This window comes from Cylas formicarius, unplaced genomic scaffold, assembly GCF_029955315.1.
Source record: "Cylas formicarius isolate icCylForm1 unplaced genomic scaffold, icCylForm1.1 PGA_scaffold_9__14_contigs__length_23061073, whole genome shotgun sequence".
Lineage (NCBI taxonomy): Eukaryota > Metazoa > Arthropoda > Insecta > Coleoptera > Brentidae > Cylas > Cylas formicarius.
The window spans coordinates 9,107,222-9,132,274 of NW_026844365.1; the positions used below are offsets into that span (position 1 = coordinate 9,107,222).

The 25,053-nt window shown below is 38.3% G+C and overlaps 1 protein-coding gene and 1 long non-coding RNA gene across 2 annotated transcripts in view; both read right to left on the reverse strand.

The window, feature by feature from the left end:
* LOC132707486 (GTP-binding protein Di-Ras2) overlaps nt 1–25,053 on the reverse strand; it is a 76,893-nt gene that overhangs the window by 14,124 nt on the left and 37,716 nt on the right. The window contains exon 4 of the mRNA XM_060679361.1: nt 9,321–9,695. Within this exon, the coding sequence (XP_060535344.1) occupies nt 9,353–9,695 (343 nt within the window). The 3' untranslated portion in view covers nt 9,321–9,352. The remainder of the gene's footprint in view (nt 1–9,320; nt 9,696–25,053) is intronic.
* On the reverse strand, nt 22,124–25,022 carry LOC132707759 (uncharacterized). The gene is made up of 4 exons (XR_009619772.1): nt 24,919–25,022; nt 24,795–24,858; nt 24,410–24,738; nt 22,124–22,246 (listed from the first exon to the last, which is right to left on the reverse strand). It is a non-coding gene; the product is annotated as an uncharacterized LOC132707759 (long non-coding RNA).

A 25,053-nucleotide genomic window follows, 5' to 3' on the forward strand; every position in this document is an offset into this window, starting at 1 on the left:
GCTATAAGGTCGGTGCGTTGTTTTCGCGTCTCCCGCCACAAAGTAATTCGGAAACTGCTGGTTGTTCGACGTTGAAGTTTGACTTCCATAATTGTGCCCCGCGACGAAGTTTTAACGAAGTTCCTATCCGCGGCAAGGAGAAATATAAAAGTGAATTCCTTTGGTAGAGGAAATTTTAACTTATATTTTCTCAACGGTGAATCATTGCACGCGTTCACGTTGTGCTTAGTTTCTTACGTGCAATGAAAAATCTGCGTTTAGCCTGGAGATTATAAAATGAACGCATAAACATTGTAGAAAATAACTTTGACTTTAATTTAAGTTCTTTTCCTTATTGGTTTAGGCAAGGCAGCATTGAATAATTTGAGTAGGTGAGTTCTCCTCAGCAAATAAATGTTTAGGTTTTTGATTTTCACTTGCCTTCCATGCTTTGTTCTTAGAATCTTTTGATCTGAATCTAAAGGCGTGGTCTTCATTTTAGTTTCCACCTTTAGGGTTGAAAAAATCCATTGGATTAGCACCCTCAACTGTTGAGATCGTGTTGGATAGTTCGAACAGGGAGATTACATTTTACATTGCAAAAAATGTTTTTCTGCCCATACGCTTAAGGCGTGACTTTAATTCCAGGGCATCGACTTTTTGCTTTAGCCAGGGTCCCATTGAGAAATTTGAATTGGTGAATTCTTCTCAGAACACAAATTTTTAGTTTTAAAATACTTTGATTTCCATTGGCATAGTCTTCATTTTAACAACAATTAATGATATTGTTTTTTATAGGACAAATAACTTTGCGCCCAAAGGGCACGGCGTAGAATCGTGTTAATTATACTACTTATTTATTCGGCTCCAAGAACAAACAGGAAATTTCTGTCAACATGCTTATTTTAAATAGAACACCAAGTAAGGGGTGTTTTTTTTTCGATGTATAGAACTTTAAGTTGCAATAAAACAACGATGGATTATTCGATTGACATGAATTTTATTTATCCGAAAGGTAATCTTGTGGTATTACATTTCAAAAATGATTTCTGGCATATGACCGCAACGGCTGGCGCGAATGTAGTCCAATCTGGACGTCCAATTTTCGATGACTTTTTCCAACATTTGTGGGCGTATATCGGCAATAACACGGCGAATGTTGTCTCCCAAATGGTTATGCGTTTGTGGCTTATCCGCATAGACCAATGACTTTACATAGCCCCACAGAAAGTAGTCTAGCGGTGTTAAATCTCAAGATCTTGGAGGCCAATTCACAGGTCCAAAACGGGAAATTAGGCGGTCCCAAATGTGTCTTTCAATAAATCGATTGTGGCACGAGCTGTGTAACATGTTGCGCCGTCTTGTTGAAATCACATCTCCTGGACATCATGATTATTCAATTCAGGAATGAAAGAGTTAGTAATCATAGCTCTATACCGATCACCATTGACTGTAACGTTCTGGCCATCATCGTTTTTAAAGAAGTACAGACCAATGATTCCACCAGTCCATAAAGCGCACCAGATAGTCAGTTTTTCTGGATGTAACGGTGTTTCGACATACACTTGAGGATTAACTTCGCTTCAAATGAGGCAGTTTTGTTTGTTGACGTAGCCATTCAATCATCCCTAAACAAAATTGGCTTATGAAAATCGGGAACAACAGCAATCTCGTTTTGGCCCCATTCGACGAATCTACGCCTTATTTGATGATCGTTTGGCTTCAATTCTTGCACGAGTTGGATTTTGTAAGCACGTAAACCAAGATCCTTCCGCAAAATCTTCCATAAAGTGGATGGACACAGAACCAATTTCTGTGCTCGATGGCGGATGGACTCATTCGGGTCTTCCTCAATGCTACGCTCTACAGCAGCAATAGCTTCTTCTGTACGCACCGTACAGCGTCTCTGGGGATGCGAGTTATCAATAAGAGTAAACGTGGTGCGAAATCGTTCCATGGTTAATCGAATTAACTGCTCTGATGGATGATTTTGTCGACGATAAAATGGACGTAGTGCGCGATACGTATTCGGCACAGAACCATTATTTTCGAAATAAAATTGCACTATTTGCAAGCGTTGTTCAGGCGTGAGTCTATTCATGATGAATTGCAAAACCAAACTGAAAATAAATCACTTGACAGCTGTGACATCGGTCGCTATCTTGAACAGTAATGCCAACTTTAAGTTCTATACATCGAAAATAATAACCCTATATATTATTGTACTTTGAGATTCTGTGCGAAATTCTAAAGATATGTTTATGTGTAATGTGAAAACTTGTTGCTTATATTAGGCAAAATGTTAAAAAAAGTCATAAGTTGTCATGTTTATTCTCTACTTTAGTACAGGGTGTCTAAAATTAAGCCGCCAACATTGGTAGTATCAAAGTCGCTAAAATATTTTTTTTCAAATAATACCCTGTAATTTTAAGTATCTAGAAGCATCTCTTATATTTCGAACCTTATTCGAAATAATTCGTTTTTTTCATAGTATCGTGTTTGTTCGGCTGAACATTTTCCCTTCAAGTACTTGGCAACAATTATTACTATTATTATTTATTTACAATTATTGTAAGCGACATTCAATTGTGGGTTCCATTTAAATTTTTTTTCATCTCATGTTTCACCGTCACCGTCTTGACGGAAAAAAAGGTCTTTAACGATCTGTTAATTAAAATTAAAAATGTTAATTCTCCATCATTCTGCATTTATTTATTTTTAAAATATCAACACAGACCACTAAAATAGATCTTCTATAATGTTGGTACATTTTTTAGAAGTGCAAACATCACTTTTGACATAAACTTCAAAATATGTGATATTTAGAAATGCGCAACTGTCATAAATAGGCAACGTTATATAAAGTCGCAATTTTTTTGAATACAACATGAAAACTAATAATTAATATAGTTACAATAATGGGAACTATTAGATGTCCGAAACAAGGGTTTGCAAATCTGAAGGACTTCATACGAGGGCTACACTTAATAAGGGAAACCTAAAATTGGGAGTGTGGGGCAAACACAAGAACCTAAACCGAAACTGCAACCAGCTTTTTCGGTTAGGTTACATTTTACGCCTAAAGGTTGTAAAAAATGAACATCTGGTGCAGACGCTTGGAGTGTGGACTTCATTTCTGCATCACCTCTTAGGACGTAGCTTTTATTTCAACGCCTTCTTTTCTGATTTAGCCAGGACCCCTAATGAGGGTTGTGAATTGGCAGCTGGAAAAAACTATTTATATTTGATTTTCATCATAAATTAATACGCTTAGTTCTTAAAATTTTTTACTCTGCATCTTGAATTTTTTTTTACTTGTATGACAGGGCAAATATCAATGGGTCGAAAAGGGAGATCTCAGAACCGTATTACCTCTACTACTTATTGACTCTGTTAGGGAATATTTTACGCAAATTTGCAGGAACGAACATTTGACGCTGGCCTTTAGGCTTAGATGGATGACCATGTTTTTGCTTTGTTCGATAACGCTCCGAACGTGAGCAAAAGAAAACGCAAATTTCGGACCTATTCATGTGTTCCGGAACCTAATTACCGGTAACGCCAGTCCGGGCGCGGAAATTGTAAACTTTTCGCTAATTAGATTCTTTCCAATTAAATAATTTTCAAACGAAAGGGGGCCCCGCGCAGACCGGTGCCATTGGCAGATTCAAATTGGCTTTTTATGACACGCAAAGGTATATCGAAATGTTTTCGGTGTAGAATTCGATGCCGCGTTAAATCGGGAGCCGAGCGGAAAATCAAAATTCGATATGAAACGTTGCCATACGCGAATAAAACGGGAAATATTGCGTTTCGGCGTTTAAGTTGGAAATAAGGGACAAATGGCCGACGTTGACGAAGAACACATTAATTTTCGCACAAATAACAAATTTTATTGTAAAAATATTAAGATTTTGATCGAGTTCTTCGAGTTCTGTTATAACAGCTCGAACTTGTGCTGGGTTATTTCAGATAAAGATGGTTTGGATTCATTTACAATTTCAATATATATATATATATATATATATATATATATATATATATATATATATATATATATATATATATATATATATATATATATATATATATATATATATATATATATATATATATATATATATATATATATATATATATATATATATATATACAGAATGCATATGGACGCGTAACAACTTACAACTTACTTATTTTAAATAGCACATACTATATATTAAAACACTTTTGAATTCTTCGGAAAATTCTAGACATATTTCTATTGGTTTCTACTCCTTTGTTTATCAATTTGGAGTTGATTAGTTAATAGAATGAGTGATTTATAGCTGTAGTGATTTTTCAAACAAACTTTCACACCCTGTACTATAGAGTTAAGTCAAAACTAACCATCACTGGTTTCAGTTAAGCTCTGAAGATTTATCAACATTTGTAAATGGTATCTTCTAGTGGTCTGTGTTGATATTTTAAAAATTAATAAATATGGAGCAATCTAAAATTAAAAATGAATATTAAGATGAAAAGATAGTTACATGTCTTATTTTTAAGTGGAAACATCCATTTTTATTGCGCTTAGGGTGACTTTGTATAATGTTGCCTTTTTATAAAAGTTGCACATTTCTAAATATCACATATTTTGAAGTTTATGTCAAAAGTGATGTTTGCAGGTCTAAAAAATCTACCGACATTATAGAAGGAGATCTATTTCACTGGTCTGGATTGATATTTTAAAAACAAATTAATACAGAATGATGGAAAATTATTATGTTCAATTTTAATTTACGGATCGTTAAAGGCTCCTTTTTTCGTCAAGATGATGATATTGCTTTAGATTTTTTTATAAGGGGTGTTTTCTTTCGATGTATAGAACTTTAAGTTGCAATAAAACAACGATGGATTATTCGATTGACATGAATTTTATTTATCCGAAAGATAATCTTGTGGCATTACATTTTAAATAGGATTTCTGGCATATGACCGCCACGGCTGGCGCTGATGTAGTCCAATCTGGACGTTCAATTTTCGATGACTTTTTCTAACATTTGTGGCCGTATATCGGCAATAACACGGCGAATGTTGTCTTCCAAATGGTCAAGCGTTTGTGGCTTATCCGCATAGACCAATGACTTTACATAGCCACACAGATAGTAGTCTTCTTCTTCTTGTGGTGCCTATCCGTTTCGAATGTTGGCGATCATCATGGCAATGCGTACTTTGTCAACTGCTGCACGAAAAAGGCCTACTGTTGTTGTATTGAACCGTGTACGCAAGTTCTTTAACCACGATATCCTTCGTCTACCAGGCCTCCTCCTGCCTTCCACCTTGCCCTGCAGAATCAGCTGCAACAAGTCATACCGCTCGCTATTCCTCATTATGTGTCCCAGATATTCAAGCTTGCGTGTTTTTATTAAGAGAAGCAGCTCCTTGTCTTTACCCATCCCTTCTAGGACACTAAGATTGGTTATATGGTCGATCCATGGGATTCTTAAAATGCGTCGATATAACCACATCTCAAATGACTCGATTCTTGTACAGGCAGCCTCAGTTAAAGTCCAGGATTCCACCCCGTAGAGTAGAACTGGAAAGACATAACACCTCAATAGTCTGATCTTAGTTGGCAGTGATAGATCATGGCATTTAAATAGTTTAACCATTTTCAGAAATGCGGCTCTGGCCTTCTCTACTCTGCATTTGATCTCCAGAAAGTGATCCCACGTTTCACTTATCGTGGTTCCGAGATAAACACAAGTCTGAACTCGCTCTATATATTGGTTATTTATAGAGAGTTGGCCAACATGGTTGTTGGTTTTTGACACAACCATATATTTTGTTTTCTTAAAGTTCAGAGAAAGCCCGTATCCTTCACTGACCTCGACCACCCGAACCATCATCTCTTGGAGACTCTCTAGGCTATTAGCAAACACTACCGTGTCATCTGCGTATCGTATGTTTATATACTCGCCGTTGATCTTAATCTCACTGTTCGTGTCTTCCAGAGCCTCCTGAAAAATTCGTTCCGAGTATACGTTAAAAAGTAGAGGCGACAGCACACAGCCCTGACGGACCCCTCTTTCTATCAAAGTATCCTCCGACTCCTCTCCTTCGATGCGCACAGATGCGGTTTGTTGCCAGTACAAGTTGGCAATTATTCGTAGGTCTTGTTCGCCTAATCCAATATCCTTTAGAATTTCAATAAGTTTGTTGTGTTGCACGTTATCAAAGGCTTTCTGGTAGTCGATGAAGCAGGCAAACACATCGCAACTGACGTCCCTGCACCGTTGGAAAAGGACCTGAACACTAACTAGAGCCTCTCTAGTACCTAGCTCGTTTCGAAATCCGAACTGTGTGCGGCTCATTTGACCTTCGCATTGTTTAAAAATTCTCCTGTGTATTACTTTTAGAAAGAGTTTGAGGAGGTGGCTCATAAGCCTGATGGCCCGGTAATCATTACACCTCTTTGCATGACGGCTTTTTGGCAAAAGTATAAAAGTCGATTTTAACCACATCTTCGGTATTACCCCGGTAGAATATATGTCATTGAATACTCTTGTTAGTTATCTGATGCCGTCCGCATCAAGCATTTTTACAAATTCAGAGTGTGTGCCATCCGGACCGGGCGCCCTGTCGTCTTTTAGCTGGGATACAGCCTTCGTGACCTCGTCTACTGTTATCGGTAGCCTGTCTACATTGTTAAAATTTGAAGGACTTTCTGGCCTGGTGTCCGTAAAAAGGTTTTCTATGTAATTTTTCCAAGTGTTCACTTTCTCTTTGACGTCGGTGATCAGTTTGCCGTTCTCATCATGTAGTGTCCCAGATGTATTAGTTTTGTATATTCCGGCTGCTTCTCTGACTTTCTTGTGCATATTAAACGTGTCGTATTTTTGTTCTAACGACTCTATTTCTCCGCATTTTGCACCAAGCCAATTTTCCTTTGCACTTCTTATTTTTCGTCTTATTTCTCTTTGAATATTTTTATACCTTGCGTCGTCGTTTTTCGCTTTCCGCCTGTCTTCCATAAGTTGTAGAATATTATCGGTCATCCAGCTTTTCTTTTTCTCCCTGTTTGCGACCAAATGCTCGTTTCCGATGTTCCGATAGTAGTCTAGCGGTGTTAAATCACAAGATCTTGGAGGCCAATTCACAGGTCCAAAACGTGAAATTAGGCGGTCACCAAACGTGTCTTTCAATAAATCGATTGTCACACGGGCTGTGCGACATGTTGCTCCGTCTTGTTGAAACCACATCTCCTGGACATCATGGTTATTCAATTCAGGAATGATAGAGTTAGTAATCATAGCTCTATACCGATCACCATTGACTGTAACGTTCTGGCCATCATCGTTTTTGAAGAAGTACGGACCAATGATTCCCCAAGCCCATAAAGCGCACCAAACAGTCAGTTTTTCTGGATGTAACGGTGTTTCGGCATATACTTGAGGATAAGTTTCGCTCCAAATGCGGCAGTTTTGTTTGTTGACGTAGCCATTCAACCAGAAGTGCTCTTCATCGCTAAATAAAATTCGCTTATGAAAATCGGGAACAACGGCAATCTCGTTTTGGGCCCATTCGACGAATCTACGCCTTACTTGATGAATTCACGATGAATTGCCAAACCGAACTGAGAATAAATCACTTGACAGCTGTTAAATCGGGCGCCATCTTGAACAGTAGTGCCAACTTAAAGTTCTATACATCGAAAATAATAACCCTATATATGTAATAAATTAAGTTATTAATACTAAAGTTTTTTGAATTTATTTAATTTCTCGAATTTTAGAACCATTTAAGCCACTAATAAAACGTTGTTTTTGTTTCTGAATGTTGGAAAAAGAAACTTTTTAATAACATTTTTAATTATTTTACTTTACGTTACTGTAATTTCTTCATCGTCATAGCCAACTAATTGCAAGGGAGATATTCAACACACATAGAAAAATCTGTGATCAACGATTTTGTGCAGTGGTCGGTGTCCTTGGACGTTACTGATTAATGTGGCTAAAACAAATTCATAGGCACATACAGAAATTATAAATAGTAATTTCTCTAGTAGATCTACTGAATCAGTCCAGAATTATTGACAGGCAACAAACAGGACGCAAAAAAATTATAGACCAGTGGCAGCTCAGGTTCACTTTTCGAAAATATTTGAATATTGTTTTTAGAAGCGACTTTGGGTCCGAGATACATCGACAATGGTTCTGCAATATATAGTTAATTTTTCCAAAAATCATCGAATATTTATGGGATTTGATCAGAGCTTTTGATAACGTGGACCTAAATATAGCTACTGGAGATGACGAATGACTTTGCGGCATTGAACAACCAACATGGCCGCTGATAGATACTCAATAAGGCTGCATACGTTACTTTTGATGCCGTAGTTTCTCAGAATATATCCAGATCCATTAAATCTTTCGGCAAAAGAGAATTAAAATGGTGCAAAGTGCTGGTCAGTGAGTGAAATTTAAAGGCGTCTTTTTTTATCTAATATCCGTATAGATGGACCACACTCTGATCTTACGTAAACTGTCGATGGTGGGGGTTTACAGAACCCCATCGTAATGGATAAAGTCTTACCTTGAAGGCGGTATACAGCTGGTTGAAATTTATGGTATCAGATCGTCACAAAAATTAAAAGTAGGGACGCCTTAGGGTTCTTGCCTGTGTTCTTCCGCTCTCTGAATAAATGGTGATTTGAATCTCTGCAGTAGTGGAAATTATGTCGATTAAGAAGACCTTTTTTAGTAAATTTTGCTTCATCTGTGCAAATGCAAATCATTTTTTTTTTAAGAAAAAACACCAAAATGTTTAGTCTTTTCATTAATTGAATGTTAATATCTCAAAAACTGTTAATGTATAGCCTAATACAAAGCAGTCTGAATTTGTCAATCCTAGTGAGATTGGATTATAAAAATAGGCTTCCATTTTAAAAAAAAGATTTTCGTCGCTTTTGAGCAATTTCATTCTTATTTTATTATTAATAATATAAATTTCCAACTAAATATATAATTATTAATATAATTTTCAGATTGATCTAAAAAGATATGTAGGATATTCCATTTGAAATAAGAAATTGGACACACGCATTGGGTATATAAGGGCCAATATTTTCTGATTTTTTTTAATTACAGTTTTCTCATAACAGATCGACGAATTGTGGAAAATGAATGTTCGAATCAGTAAGGAATATATTTGGTGATAATTGATAATAAGTTTTTTTTTTAATATGGGCTGATATGAACAAATATGTGAAGTTTATAATTGCGGTTATAGGTTTACTAACTGCAACATCAATAATTAACAGTTTAGCATCTCGCAAACGTGGAAAACGAAAGCAAAATTACCTTTGAAAATAAAAATCGGTCTCCTGTTTAATTTATGACACGTTGCACTCGTCTATGCTCTGAGCATCCCTTATCTGCTGCTTCGCTTTGCGGCTCGCCCTACGGATAAGGGATCGGGATCTCGGTTTAGCGAGGTGAATCCCCTCTGCGGCGGCGGAACCCGACGCAGATGCTTTATCCTTCTCCGGTAAAGGGCTCTCGGCCCTGCGTTTGCCCTTGCTGGTCGCCGACACGTAAGCGCTGGATCGTCTTTTCAGTCCTCCGCTCGAATCGACCGCGTTGTCCTTCGGGAGGAATTTCGACAGCGTCAGGAAAGATCGAAATATCTCTTTGATATTGATATCGTCTTTCGCCGAGCATTCCAGAATCTTAACCCTGCAATGGAGAAACGTTTGAACATATGTAAAAAAAATATCTACTGGGAAATTCCACTATTTTTCAGATTTTATAAAAATCAACATATTTTACGCCCTAGCAAAGAAGAAAGTAATATTGCAGCTCAAATGAATCCCGACGTAGTCCCACATGTCCCAATTTTCACTTGTCAGAGAATAAACGCGCTCGCTTAAGTAGTCACATACGGAGAAGAAACAGGAACCTTTCCGTAATAATCACCGAATTGAAAGTGAGGGCTTCTGATCATCAAGTGTAGACACAATACATTGTTACAGACTTACGATCCTAATTATACATTTATTGAAGTGCATTAATATATAATAGCCAAAATAGGAGAGGGCCACTACTGCAGTAAAACGAAATATAACAAATAAAAAAAAGAAAATGTGTTTTTAAGTTGTTAAGGAGGTGACTGATCCAAGTTGGGAGACCGTTATAGCTAAAGCAGAATTACACTTGGGATCAACGAACAGGCCTTACTGAAAAAAATATCCGCAATCAATCTTAAATAAGTATTTCCAGAGTGATTAGCTAAGAGCTGCGATTTAAACCGTTTGTGTAAAGTCTTAAGAGGCGAAGGTCAGCTGAGTTGTTAACTTAACCGAGTATATTCAAAAATTCAATTCAAACATAATTTAGTATAAAAAGTAGTAGATGTATAGTGCCGATATAAGCAACAGAAACCGTACATAACCTCAATTTCCTAACCCCCCCGCAGCGGGGGCCCCCCGCGCGTGGCGTCCTAGTGTCCCCCCTGTCTACCAGAGTGCGCTCCGCCCCCCACCCAGCTTGTGTAGCGTCCTGTTTTGCCCCGGTTCCGCCCGTCGCTGCTAGATGTCGCGCGCTTGTGTCGCCAGCTTGTGTAGCGTCCTGTTTTGCCCCGGTTCCGCCCGTCGCTGCTAGATTTCGCGCGCTCCGACCGTCGTAGGCCCCCCCGGTAGAGGGCGGTGACGGTGCGGCACGGAGACGGTGTGGCGCGGTGACGCGGGTGATCGGGTCGTCGGTAAACAAGTCGAGTGACTTATACAGAGTGTCTCAATAATCACGGTTTAATAAAAGAAAAACTATAGATACAATAGTAAATATTTATTAGCTCATATGTAGACAACGTAATGCTTCGTACAAGCGGTGTTTCTGGTCCATGAGATTTTCTACTTCATCGCGGTCGAGGATAATTTCGTCGCCATGATCCCGTTTCAGTATCAACTCACAGCTCTCTTCTTCGTTCGAATAGGTCACCTCGATACTGCTCCCGATGTAGACTGTTATGTCGTTCCAGAACATGATTTCTCCCACCTGGTCCTCCAGAAAGAACAAAAAATCCCAAAAATCCTGGACTTGAAAATCTATGTGCTTGTTCTTGAAGATGAAACGGACACCTGAATTCTTTATTTCGAAAATCGTGTTTTCATCGATAGTGACCACTTTGTTACACATTGTGACAAACAGACTGACTTCGGTATCAAATTCAAATGTACTTATATATCAACAACCCCCCACTATCGGTGTAATTAAGAGAGATATTTACATTTAGTCAATTTGAATAAGCATTTTGCCAAAAGAAGCAAACAAGCGCACGTAGTTACATATAGCGGGATTAAAATAGTTTTTAGATCTGCCGAGATGTTGTATTCGTTACCGCAATTGTCGTTAACGCCGCCGCTGGTGTTATTGGAATTCTTGATAGCGATCGTTTGCCATTCGCCGTGGTCTTCGTAGCTCCGGTTCGCGAAAACGAAACGTACCTTGTAATTTAAATACGGCTTATCTGCGGTAGTGTTATTCGACAATGTCACGCTAAAAGTTTGTAGCTTGTCGATTCCGTTGACCTGAGCGAGTTGCATACGCGACCACGTATCGGGCTAAATGCACCGATTATTATGATTTTTGAAACAAACGAACGCTTCAATCACATCCTTAGGTTTATGTATATAGAAAACGTTTTGTACCACAGCCGACAACAAAACAAAGTGAGCACTTAACAAAACCATGTTTCTAGCCCGAATGAATCTATCCTAGATCTCGGTAACTGCTTTTATAACACTCAAACAATAATGACATTTATTCTGGGGAGGTGCCGGGCCGTCGATATGCATTTTGCTGTCCGGTCTGTTATAGTGAACAAAGCAGGGCAAATGAGTTTGCAATTCAAAATTGTTGCGATGTCGTACTGGTAACTTATGCCACATATTTAACAAATCGTGCGGTCTCACATGCTCCAAAAAATGTTGCACAGGAATCAATTCAAGTTGATCGGTATCCAAGCTTCTAAAATCGTCGAAGAAAACTAACTTCTTATTCATTGTTGTGAAAGATCGATAACTTTCTTAACAAATCTCTAATTTGTTTAAAGACACTCTGTGGGACAATTAATTGCGACAAGACTCAAGTCTATTTCACCGACTCTCGTTAATTTATTCAAAAATTCGTTGTATTCGTAATACGTTTTCTCTTTGAAAAAATACAAATGTCCGTTGGTGTATCGAAACGCGCCCGACAAATCGTCGGGCAGACCCGGAAACAGTTCCGTAGTAAAACCGTGTTCACTCGCACTCAAAGAACACTCGTCTATTTCTGCATAGTAGCGTTTACCGTAAAATATATACGTTCGACCGCCATACGTATTAAAAATAGCGTTCACTGTTTTACCCGCAGGCACACCCAGTCGCTGGATGCTTTGTCGGTCGCCCACTACCGTGAAACTCGGGAAGTGAAGTAAATAAAACGAATCACCGGTGACTACCAAAAGTTGTCCGTTGGGTCTCTGGTAGATATGCGAAATAGGAGCGTAAATAGGGACATAATCTGATATCATTTTAGGTTCCATGTAGACTTTATCACCTAATCTTATTATCCAAACCCATTTGTCGTAAAATAGATACATATGATGGTTAGACGTAACCAAAAATATGTGGATGGATTTACGTGACACAAATCTGGTACTTTTGTTTCGTTTTTCCCTATCGGAGGTTTCGTAGTTGTGGTAGTAGTGGTAGTTGATGTTGTTGTAGTCGGAGTTGTTACGCGGGCGGTGGTTGTGGTTTTTTTACCATATAAACGTTGAAGACCTGCAACATCGTCGTATGACAATGTCTTAGAATTTAAGCTATACCAAGGGTACATAATGGCATTGCGATCGTTACTGTGCGCCAAACCCAACGTATGTCCAATTTCGTGGAACAACACAGTAAACAAGCTCGTTTTTCCTCCGGGCGCAGGCACTTCTAAACCGTAGTACCAATCTTCGGATTTATCCAAATGAACTTCCACGCACTCTTGTTGTTGATTTGGAAAAAATGCATGTCCTAATATGTTACCCCTTCCGTCGAAAGCAGAAGGACAGGATTCGTTCCCTTTACATCTTATGCTTTGTCTGTGGGTAGTATATTTGTCAGACATCAAAATCATTATATCCGGCTCTGAGTAATTTAAGAAAAAATTTAAATTTGATTCATCACTCCATATTTTAAAAACCTCGGTTGCCAGCACTTTTAACTCTTGATAGTGACTGGGCGGTACTTGAATATACCAATTTAAATCCGTTTTCTGCCATCGCGAAACAGTCGTGAAGGCATTTTCTATTACACCACATCGGGGTTTATTTATTAGTTCGACGGTTTCGTTATTAAGAGTACCATCCACCGGTAAATTATAGAAATCCTGAAAATCCATTAGGGCACGTTGCAAACTCGACGCATTGATCTGCGTTAAAGATTCGTTGTCGTTAGGTGAAAGGAATCCGAATTTTTGTAAATATTCAATCACACCTTCCTCGGGCAGCGCGGCGACTATCGTCGACACGTCCGAACAGGTAGTAAAGACAGCGTAGCATAGCAACAAGACTCTCATCTCGTTCAAGGTCAGTAAAATACTAAAATGTATTCGGTTCCTAGCTAATCTTTTATAGGTAAAATAACAAAGAGAAGTGATGAACCAAACGCTTTTAGTTGCTATTTTGCGTGAGATGACGCAGAATATTACTCGAGAAATGGAACGAAAAAAGAATTATACTTCAATAGATTACAGTTTCGCAGTTTGTATTCATATCATAGCATTAGCGTGCTTTATTTTTACGTGTAAATGTATTATTAATTTTTTTGGATTGAAATAAAAAGTCTTATTTAAATAAAAAAAAAAGTTTTATTTCATACAGGGATCCTTGAATACAACCAATTATATAAAAGGGCAGAATTTCTCAACGCGCACATGCGCAGTCTTCCTCCGGAGTGAAACATGCAATGGGCGTGATCCGGTTGAAATTTCGGCGGATTCAACCAATTATCATCATCGAATTTCTCCACGTTAATGACTCTGCATGCGACACCCTCCTGATACATTTTCGACATTAAAAATTCCATTTTTGATCTTCCTCTCACGTATATCAAGTCAGCATTTTCTATCAGTAGTCCGATCAACGTATCAATGTCGGAATATTGAACAAAACCAGAACTGTATTTGAGACCGTGATGATATTGTTCGAGCCAGCGTACCGTTCTTTTTTCTGCACCGGTCAACGTGCAATATTCACGCGGCGGTTTCAAAACGTAATGACTAATTTGGCATCCATTGTAGACAGCCATTTCTTTAACGACAAATCCATCTTCTAACTGGAAGCCTTGAATATCTACCGCAACGATGCGCATTTTTAATATGACTGGTTAAGATTAGGTTCCTCCGGCGGTATTTATGTTAGATTTCGAACAATCTCGCTGAGCGGTAGTTGTTCCACGATACAATCGTGAATGATGATGCATTAGGCACGTGTATTCGCGGGAAATCCCTTTTTTGCTTCGATGTCTAACTTTACGTCGACAGTGCTGGATTTTACACTGTCGTTTCTTCGAGAACAGTCAATGACGAAAATCGCGCAGTTTTTGAAAGCCATATAGTCAAGCAACGCAGTTTTTTCCTCACATCCCTTATAACTGGGGTAGAAATCCGTGTAATTATGATGCGCTTCCACGAAGTCATTCTTTTCAAAATCTAATCGTAAACGTTCGTGAGGGTAATATTCTCCGTTTAGTGTTAATCTTATATCCGTTACGTCGACGTGATCGAAAAGCGTCGCATTTTTCGCTTCGTTGTCTTTGCGATTTGTTTGAAAAGCGACTATTACGTATCGGGGGCTTTCGATAGCCGCGCACGTCTTGACAGACCAAATTTCTTTGGTAGAGCCCGCGGTTAGGGCAGGATATTCATGAAGTTCCCATCGTCTATAGGGTATCAATATGGGTTGATCTAATCTAATCGATTTCAGCAGAGCCAATTTGATTTCGTCGTTTGGAAATATGTGCTTGACCCTAAGATCGACACTATCAATTTTTAATTCCGCCGTTGTTTTAATTGCACTGGCCGCAACACCGCCCATTGGTTTAATTATCATACAATTTTTGTCATGTCTGGCTCTTACCAATCTTATGGTTTGTTTTCCACAAGTTATCATATTATAATCATTAAATATATTTAAAAAGTGTCGTAACGGGATTCGCATGCTAAAATGTCCATTTTCTGTATCGTGAATCGCATTTTCAGGGAAATTCCAGCCGGAAATATCTAGATGCGATGAGTCATCTTTCGAGTAACATAGATAACCTCTAATCGTACTAACTATACCCGGATCACGCACGCTATCCACTTCTTTCCCATTCAGCTCGTACGATATAGTTTCAAAAAAAAAATGCTCCTGCATTGTTTACAAATTGCACTTGGTCGGTTCCCGTGAGACGTTTCAGCGATCCCTTAATGCAAATAGCAGCGTCGTACATAAGCAGCCAGGCATCTCCTTGATTGATCGTGATCTCAATGGTGTCGTTGTTCAAAAAAGATTTCACAAAGGGATGATAGGTGCGGGTCTCCACGCGCTGGATAGATTCATCAAATTTTGGCTTTCTGTGTATGTCGAATATTTGATTCGATAACATCGTAGCCCAGTGATCGGAGAAATTGTTTGTTGCTCAATGTAAGACGACCTTTACGGATACGCCTCGGTTTTGTTACTAACCCTACCTTTTTGATGTTCGCTTTTTTATATTCACCAGCGTCTCCGATTGAGTTGAAAATCAACATTACGTTAATTTTTTAAGTTCCAATCTAATGATGATTTCTTCACCTCGGAAATTAACCAACTCAAAGTTTTGATCCAGAACCTGTAGGGTAATGTTGTAGATTTGTCGTTTGTTTACTGGCAAGTACGTTAGATATTTAGGAGTTTCGTCGATGGCGTACCCCGGATCGACGGACAAGGCAAACTCGTAAATTGTGTGCGAAGGTCTGTCGTTGTAGAACGCTCCAGACGTTATGTTACTATCTACATGTATCGTTCGCACTTTTATTATATCCACGGGTAAATCTGAGGAATGCATAATATTGGGCTCCAAAATTTTCTGTGAAAACCCCAATAATTTTCCGATACTGTCCGAGTGTTGTTTAAAGTTTACTCCGTATACCGGTTTGTAGATTTCACACTTTATCGTATTAATGTTGGGTTTGATTGATATCTCCTCTATTAACTTTGGGATCGTATTCTTCTCTTCCTTATTTTTTGGCAGATGTTCGTTAATGTAGGTTTCAATGTCGCTAATTTCATAGGACCCGGTCGGAATTTCAATTACGTTTTCTTTATTGTTACCATCGAAGTAGTAAAATTTATTCGAACCCTTATCTATGTTGGGAATGTTGTTGTAAGAGTGGAATCCAATCAGCGCTAAACCGTACTCTACATCTTCATCCAACTGCAGCGGATTGACAAAGTCGATGGATAATGTCGACGTGTGCCCTTTTAACGTAAATATGATCGACATGTTGACTGCTTATAGGTCCGCGATTTCAGTCCTTTTTATAGAGAAATTGCAAACACAAATGACCGCAATTGTATTGCGTAAACTTTTGATATCTATCGTGATTATAGTAGATATTGGCGCTGTTGCCGAAATATTTAACAAGTTCCGCGGGTGGTTTAAGGTTACCGAAACTGTCAAAATACTCAACATCGTTTCCCTTCTTCTTTTTGTATGCTACCCAGTGGGTTCCTCTATTTCGACGAACATCCAAATTTACGATTCCGCATTCTTGCGATCTGATTCGACGGGGTAAACTATCTCGCATAAAAACACCCCTGAAGTGAGGAATTTTTAATTTGCGCGCCAGAGATATTAAATCGACGTCGTATAGAGCCCTTCTGGGTAGCTTTATTGGGAGTTTTTTTGTTTCTTCAGATAAAGACCGAATCCGCCGCGTGGACTCTTTTTCAAGAATAGACCCGATCCCTTTTTTCCAATCTCTTCCATAGCTCGGTTATGGCGGTTGGCCTCTTCGAGTTTCTTTCGTGCGTTTTTCGCATCGATGACAGTTTTAGCGATAGCAGCGGCTCCGCCCGAGAGCGAACCTAAAGCCCCTAGCGCTCCTAATAACGGTAAAAGTGGTAAAATACCGCCCGATTTTGATTCGAACGGAATAATTCTAGGTACCTTAATTTTTTTACGTCCTCCCGCTTTTCTTACAGCGGCTCTGCCAGCTCGAAGCGCTTCCAGTGCCGATCTTCTAAGCATTTTAGGGTTATCGATATGAAACAATTGTTTCTTCTTTAATGCATTGCGAACCTTTTTCACGACACCCTGTCGAAACGAAACAGAGGGACGCCGTTGTTGACCCATACCGAGCTTACGTTTAGTTTTCATAGTCGCGGTGACAAAGAATGCGGCAGCTTTTTCACCAAACTTTGCGTCTTTAGATTTTACTCGCTGCCACGCACGCGTTTCCAATTCTTTATCCGCTTTATGACGTTCGTCTAACGATTTGTTTTGCGAATAGGCAATGTCGTGTACCTTACACGCAGCGTCCAAAGGATTCACCCCGCTATCGCCTCGGTTCAAGCGTTTTTCCAATTTTGTACCGGGACCGCAAAACTGGTAACCCGGAATGTGTACTTCAAAAGGTAACTTGTTAATAAGCGTGTTAACGAGACCACTTCCGGACGCGAAGCATAACATACTAATTAAAGGAAATTGCTTGTGTCGTATATATATACGAGGTGTCTCGAATAAACATTGTAGTCATGCGGGTGGTGCAGCAGAAACTCAAGCTCCCCATCGATAATTTAGATTTGGTTTGCGGAGATGGTTTCTTTAACAAAAGCAAACACGGTCAACTGCTACCCAATTCATTTAGGGCGGTGTTTTGCGGACCTAGCGGTTGCGGCAAAACCAACACCATGTTAGCGCTACTCTTTAACCCCAACGGGGCAAGTTTCGAAAATGTTTACGTCTACTCAAAGTCGTTGTATCAACCAAAATATCAACTGTTATCTCGCGTATTGAGCAATGTCAAAGGAGTTGGATATTATCCCTACAGTGAAAGAGACTCGATAATCGACCCCAGCGACGCGAAAGAGAATTCTCTGTTTATTTTCGACGACGTGGCGTGCGACAAGCAAGATAAAATTCGCGAGTATTTTTCGATGTGCCGATACAAGGCCATCGACGCTATTTATCTCTGTCAGACATACTCCAAGGTACCCAAGCAATTGATACGTGACAATTGCAATATTGTCGCGTTGTTTAAACAGGATGACATGAATTTACGTCACGTTTATGATGAACATGTCTCACCCGACGTTTCATACGACAAGTTTAAACAAATTTGTTCCGAGTGCTGGAAAGAAAAGTACGGCTGTTTGATAATTGTCAAAGATTTCGACGTAAAAAACGGACGCTACCGCAAGGGTTTCGATAAATATATAAAAGTCGATATTTAATTGTCGATAGAAACAGTCATGAAGGCGACGTCCGCCGACATCGCCGACGCGGCGCTAAAAAAAAAAGTAAACGAGTTGTCTAGATCTATTCGAAAGAAGTATTTAACATTAAAATTGGGTAAGAGCGAAGAGGATGCGTCAATTCGGAAGCTTTTCAAACCCGTCAGCGAGCCGCTAGAACGTATAGCAAAAATAAAGCTATCACCGTCACCGGCAGAAATAAAAACTGAACGTCGAGGTGTCAAGCGGGAACACAAAAAGGAACCGAACGAAGAAACAAAAAATAAGGTTAACGTATCATTTTTGCCTATGGAAGAAATTCAGGAAACGCCGGATCCCAATAAGAGCGTTGAGATACAAAATATCGATGAGGAGGAAGATGATGTGTTTGACACATCGAGCGTGGCCAACGCATCCCTTCAATCATACCTGGAACAATATCCAGAAATTTCCCATTCATATATTCAAAATTTATGGGTAAAATCGCCCGACACCGATATTGTTTACGGACCCGTTTACGACAAAATATCATCCAAATGGTTTCTCGGCAATAAATCGCTGGATTTTCATCAAGGATCTGGCGATATTATTGTAGACGGCGAGAGATATTCCGGTACCCGCGGCTTGTATAATTTGGTGTTTTTGAAAGATCCCATAGCATACACAAAAGACGATTTGGCACAATATAAAAAAATAATGGAGGCTACCCAGGTGCACAGGGACGCGATCGGACGTTTGAAAGGCGCATCGACTGTACCAAAATATACCAAGGTCATCCGACCCTTAATAAAATCTCAGTCGCGTTCGTACTCGTACAGCGGTCAAGGTTATAATATGCGTTATAATGACGCTCCTACTGAATATGTATACTGGGACGACGTCAATGAACTCGTAGAGCGTCTGAAATTACTAATCGCGTCGAAACACGCAGGCAACACGTCTCATGATAACGAAATAGTTTCAATCGTTGAAGAGCTAAAAGAATCAGGTTTTATACGTTAGTTTAACGATGAGTCTGGACAAGTTTGGACGTTCTAGCGCGCTGCGCTCTAAACGACCCTTCACTAATACTGTGATTAGAAGCGCCCTCGATTATATGCCAGACGGAAACGTCAATATGAACAATTTAAAAATTTGCAATGTCCAAACGCCTAGCGACGACGGTGACGTGGCTAACAAAAAATATGTGGATGAGACAAGTAATTTATTAAAAATTGCATTGAGAAAGATTATTGGACAGAAACTCGAAGCGTACACGAAAAGATTACAAATTGAAGACAAAACTAGATTCTCGCGTCTTGAAGAACAACTGAAAATGAGTAGCACTACACTCGAAAATGAAATTATGCAGTTTCGCGAAGTTTTCCACCAAAAGCTAAGCGAAATGAGCGCAAAGAAAGATTTGGAAAAGCACATGACAAAAGTCGCCGTTTTGTCACAGCAATTTCATGATATTGTAACCAAAATGGAGCGACTTACGAACGAAAATGAGAATATAATGAAGGTATTGAAACAAAGGGTTTTAAATCCTCCATCGCAACCGAACACACATTATGAATAAAGAGAAGGTACAACTGGTTCGAGAACTGCACAAGCCGGCACGCAGAAATTATGCTCGCTGCCGGACTATAATACGAGGGATGGACGACCTGTGGCAAGCGGATCTGGCCCAATTAGATCGCTACAGCAAACAAAACAGAAATTTTAAATTCGTGCTGGTTGTGATAGACTGTTTCTCAAAATATGTATGGTGTCGCCCGTTGAAAACCAAAACCGGGGTCGAAGTCGCCAAGGCGTTTTCCAAAATTCTCAAGGACGGACGGCACCCTCAAAACTTGCAAACGAATCTCGGTAAAGAATTTTACAACGACACGTTTCTGAAACTTGTGGATAAGCATAAAATTAACCACTATAGTACGTATAGCATAAAAAAGGCCTCAATTGTCGAACGGGTGATACGTACCCTCAAAGAGAAATTGTTTCGACATTTTTCTTTACGCGGGACGTACAAATGGATCGATGTGCTCACCTCTATCGTTGATGAATACAATAACACAAAACATAGAACGACGGGTACGAAACCCATCGATGTGAGTAAGAGCAATGAAAAGAGAATTTTGAAAACCGCGTATAGTAGCATAAAAATATTCGGTCCTCGTAAACTTAAAGTCGGCGACATCGTTAGAATCAGCAAAGTCAAGCACGTTTTTAACAAAGGTTACACACCGAATTGGACCACGGAATTGTTTAAAATTGTTAAAGTACGGGTTACTAACCCCGTAACGTATTTGCTTCAAGATATGCAGGGTAAACCCATAATGGGCGGATTTTATGAAGAAGAATTGCAGAAGACAGTTAACCCGGACTTATATCTCGTCGAAAAGGTGTTGCGCAGACGAGGCAATATGGTTCTCGTGCGCTGGTTGGGATTGGATAAGTCGCACGATTCGTGGGTAGACAACGTAGACGTTTTGAAATAAATTTAGTCTCGATTTAGAAGTTCTGACATAAATACGTGTATATGATGGCTCAAGAGCAAATTGTGACATCCAACGAATTGTATAATTTATTGGAAAATTTCGAGTTGCAATTTCCTTCATCAGAAGTGCTCCCGTCCAGCTTCGTTCCTGTAGAGCAACAAACCAAAAAATCTGCGACCAAACGAAAACAAAGTGCGTCGGTCGTATCCCGCAAGAAGAAGAAGAAAACTACCACAAGTGAAGCGTTTGCAGCTCCAACGTCATCCGCTGATTGGCTCGAAGTGTTCACGGACGGTAGAGAAAAAAGTGTCATTTGTGAGGCATTCAATTTAAAAAGAAACTTGGCGTCTCAGTTGTCGGGATTAGAGTGCAATATCAACGAAATTGAAACACAAATTGCGCTTTTTAATACAGACTTGCAAGTGGCGCGGATGCAAGCTCAAGAGTGCAAAAGAAAACTAGAACAATTTAATAATTTAGCATTTAACGAAATTGTAAAATAGTAATAATGTATATAATAAATAAATTATACAATTACAAACTTCTGTGTAATTATTATGCGGTGTTGTGGTGGTGGTAAAAAAGAAAATAGCGTCTAAATATATACATGTTTATTCTTGTTGCAATACAATGGAATACAATCAATACATAAAAGCCTTATCTACAGTTATATATTTTATAATAAAACCACAGTATTAATAGTTCAATGTGCTATCAGAAAAGCGTAACTTTTTTCCATATTTCCTCTCATCGTGAAGCATTAAATTACATACATCTTCAGTTTCTACAGTGAACAAAACTTCTTCAAAGCAGCTTTGACACCAAAATTGTTTATCGTGATATACATCATTCAAATTATTTATATCCAGCTGTAAATGATAGTGATCCAATAAAAGTCTAAAATTTTTCTTTTTAAATTTTTTAACTACTTGAAATATAAAGTGACAAGATTTACAAACTAAAATTTCCGAATATTTTATCCTGTAATAACTGACCCATAAACAGTAAGCGGATTCTCCGTCAAAATCAATGGTTGGAGTTGCCAAAATGCTATTTCTGTAAGACGATCCAAATCTCTTATTCAACAGAATGAATTCTAAATTTAATAAAGAATTGCCATCAGACTGGAGCGCTAATTGTTTAAGGTACTTCCATCTATATTTCGAATAATATTTAAATATTAGTATCGTTAGTTTCCAAGGCAAAGGTGACTCAAGCAAAAAATCAGCACTACACCTAATATTTTCGCAAATTGTTATAATACAAAGGCTTTCTAATGTAAGTTGTTTGACCATAATCTGTAACAAAAATATATTAAAAAATAATTACGGCACTTTATAATGTCCCCACGGAAGCGTTTCATATGAATTCGGCAAAAGATAACGTTTATCGTCTAAAGGACTCAAGGCAACTTTTGTTTGTTCGATGCTAAATACATTGTGAGTGTATGAACGAATGGTTCGTTGAGTGGCGTACTTTTCCCTAAAATTTGTTAAGCATTCTACGTAGTCATCAAATGAAATTTTATTTTTTACAATATTGTACTGAATACCCTTTGACTTTTTAACTACCGAACCCGTTAAAATTTTGAAAGTATACATTTTCGACCTTAACCCCGCATAATGACTAATGATGGTGCCATTAGTCTCATCCTTCATCAACCCCAAAACCTTTTTGTTGATTTGCGGTATATTATAGGGATTGTCATTAGGATAATCAGACGTGTCAAATTTTGTTAAATCGGCCTTAATAACGCTTTCATATGCGTCATAACATTTGATATTATAAATGAAACTGTCCGTATCCATGTATTGAATTTTACATTTTTCGGGACCCAAATTTGGAAGCATGTAATTATAATGAAACTCGTACATGGTCGTTTTCGACAAATCCAATATGGACATTCCAATATAAAGTGGCTTATTAAAGCAAAGTTCCGATTTTTTTAATTCTATAAGCAACAAATTGTTATCAAGTATGGTTCTACTGTGAAATCTAGGACTGGAAATTAAATTTTTCGCACCGTAGCGACCATCCCACGCTTTAACAAATTTAACAATACGATGCTTGCGAATGTTTTCCATTGTTTCACCGTAAGCGGCATTATTAAACAATTTGTATAAATTTATACCAAATTTTGTCTTTGCTTGGGTTCTTAATTTATTATTATGATCGATATAACATTTCAACCAACGAGATTGGTTAAATTTTAATATTTTGTGAATTTTCTTTAGTACGAGACCGTTTTTGAGAGCCTGTTTTAAATTGCGATAGTGTATGACGTATTTTTCTTTATTATACAAAGTAGTCATTAGTTTTGGTAACTTTGAATTGGGGGGCACTCGATGTTCGGCACAAAATGGAAAATCTCTATGTGTGTCATGTAATTTCTGCGGGTATTCCAGGTCTACCTCTAGGATATATCCTTGGGAAGATTCATCTGGAATGTTCATGACATTAAATGAATCAATCTCTTGATGAGACATCCAGTCGAATCCTCCGTAAGGAAGAGGCTCGCACATGGCCTTGCCATAGAGGTTATTGACGTCAAAGTACATGATATAGGAATCATCCCTGGATGAATCGTAGTTGGGCATATATTTATTGTTGGCCTCCGCATATCTACCAATACACACCGAAATTCCACCTCGTATAGCCCGCTCGATAAACATAATTTGGTCAATGTCGCACAACGAAGGATGATCCGTTACCCATTTCAAATTTATTAATGTTAATCTCTAAATAAATAATATTATTTAAAGCCCACCCGGAATCACGTTCCTGAAACTCTGACATTTGATTTAAAATTTTATCTTGGACATTTTCAACAAACCAATCATTCAATTCTGTTCCTAAATCAACTACAGCATTTCCGGTACTCAGATATTTAACATCAACTTCGCCTTGGACATCATTTTTTGCCTTAATAAATTCACCGCAAAATGTGGTATTTACTTTCAGCAATAAAAATTTCTTTAAAATTTGACTAATTTTTTGTTGAAATATTGGACGACAATCGTTTAAAAATTGAATTAAATCTTTATGAAGTAAATTAATTATGACACCGGTCTGAACTCTTCCCTGGAAACACGACGCTACCGATTCCCATACAACCATTTCATTTGTGTTTGTCTCGCGGCTACTACTTTGTAATCCCAATCCAAAATGCTTATGTTGATAATTAAGAATAATTTTTCTAATAGCTTTCAGATGTTGAATTGTAGTTTGTAATTTTCTTTTTAACCCAATAGATAAATCCTTTTCGTTAGAAACGATTTGGTTGCAAGATTCAATATTTTTATTTAGTCTCCTAAGCCACACATCACTATCTCTAAGAGTGAACTTGTCGGAAATATGCTTTTTTAATTTTTGTAAGGTTAAAATTAAGATTTGCGCTCTATGAATGATCTGCTTTACGCGCATCGTGGTTTATTAAATATATAACAGTAAATAAGACTTACCCTGTATAATATGTTGATTAATTTTGAATTATTTTGAATTTCTTTAAAGAGTTGGGCTTTCCAATATCTTTGGATCCCTCGTAGACCAGTTTGTACTGCCCCGACGCAAAGTGTCCTAGTCTCGGACGGAAAGCTTCTGTCACGCGAGTAGGAAGAAATACTACGGAATTTTCTAATTGCAGCAACACGGAATTGCCAAATTTTGTATTAACAATTTTGGCTCTAGTAATTTAAAACGGAACGCCTATCGACAATTCATGCAGTTTGACAATCGGCTGCTCAAAATCACCTTCTGCAAGACAGGTTTGATTCAGTTGACTTAAGTCCATCTATAAATTATTATTAATTATTTTATCTCAAAATAAAAAAAATAAAAAAAACTTACGCTTAAGATTGCTGCTATTCTATTTGCGGTTACGGGTTGAGAGTACTAAGATGATCTTTAGGACCTTTATAAAATAATAACAAATGTTAAAGAATTAAAATAAAACAATAAAAAAGGTACTTACTGCTTTTTTGTACGAACACCAAACCACTAAGTTAGCTTCCACGTTGCACGAATAATACCAAAAACAACTACTGACAAAACAGAGAAAAATGAGATGTATTTATACGGAGCGAGAATACTTTCTAAAAGTTAACAA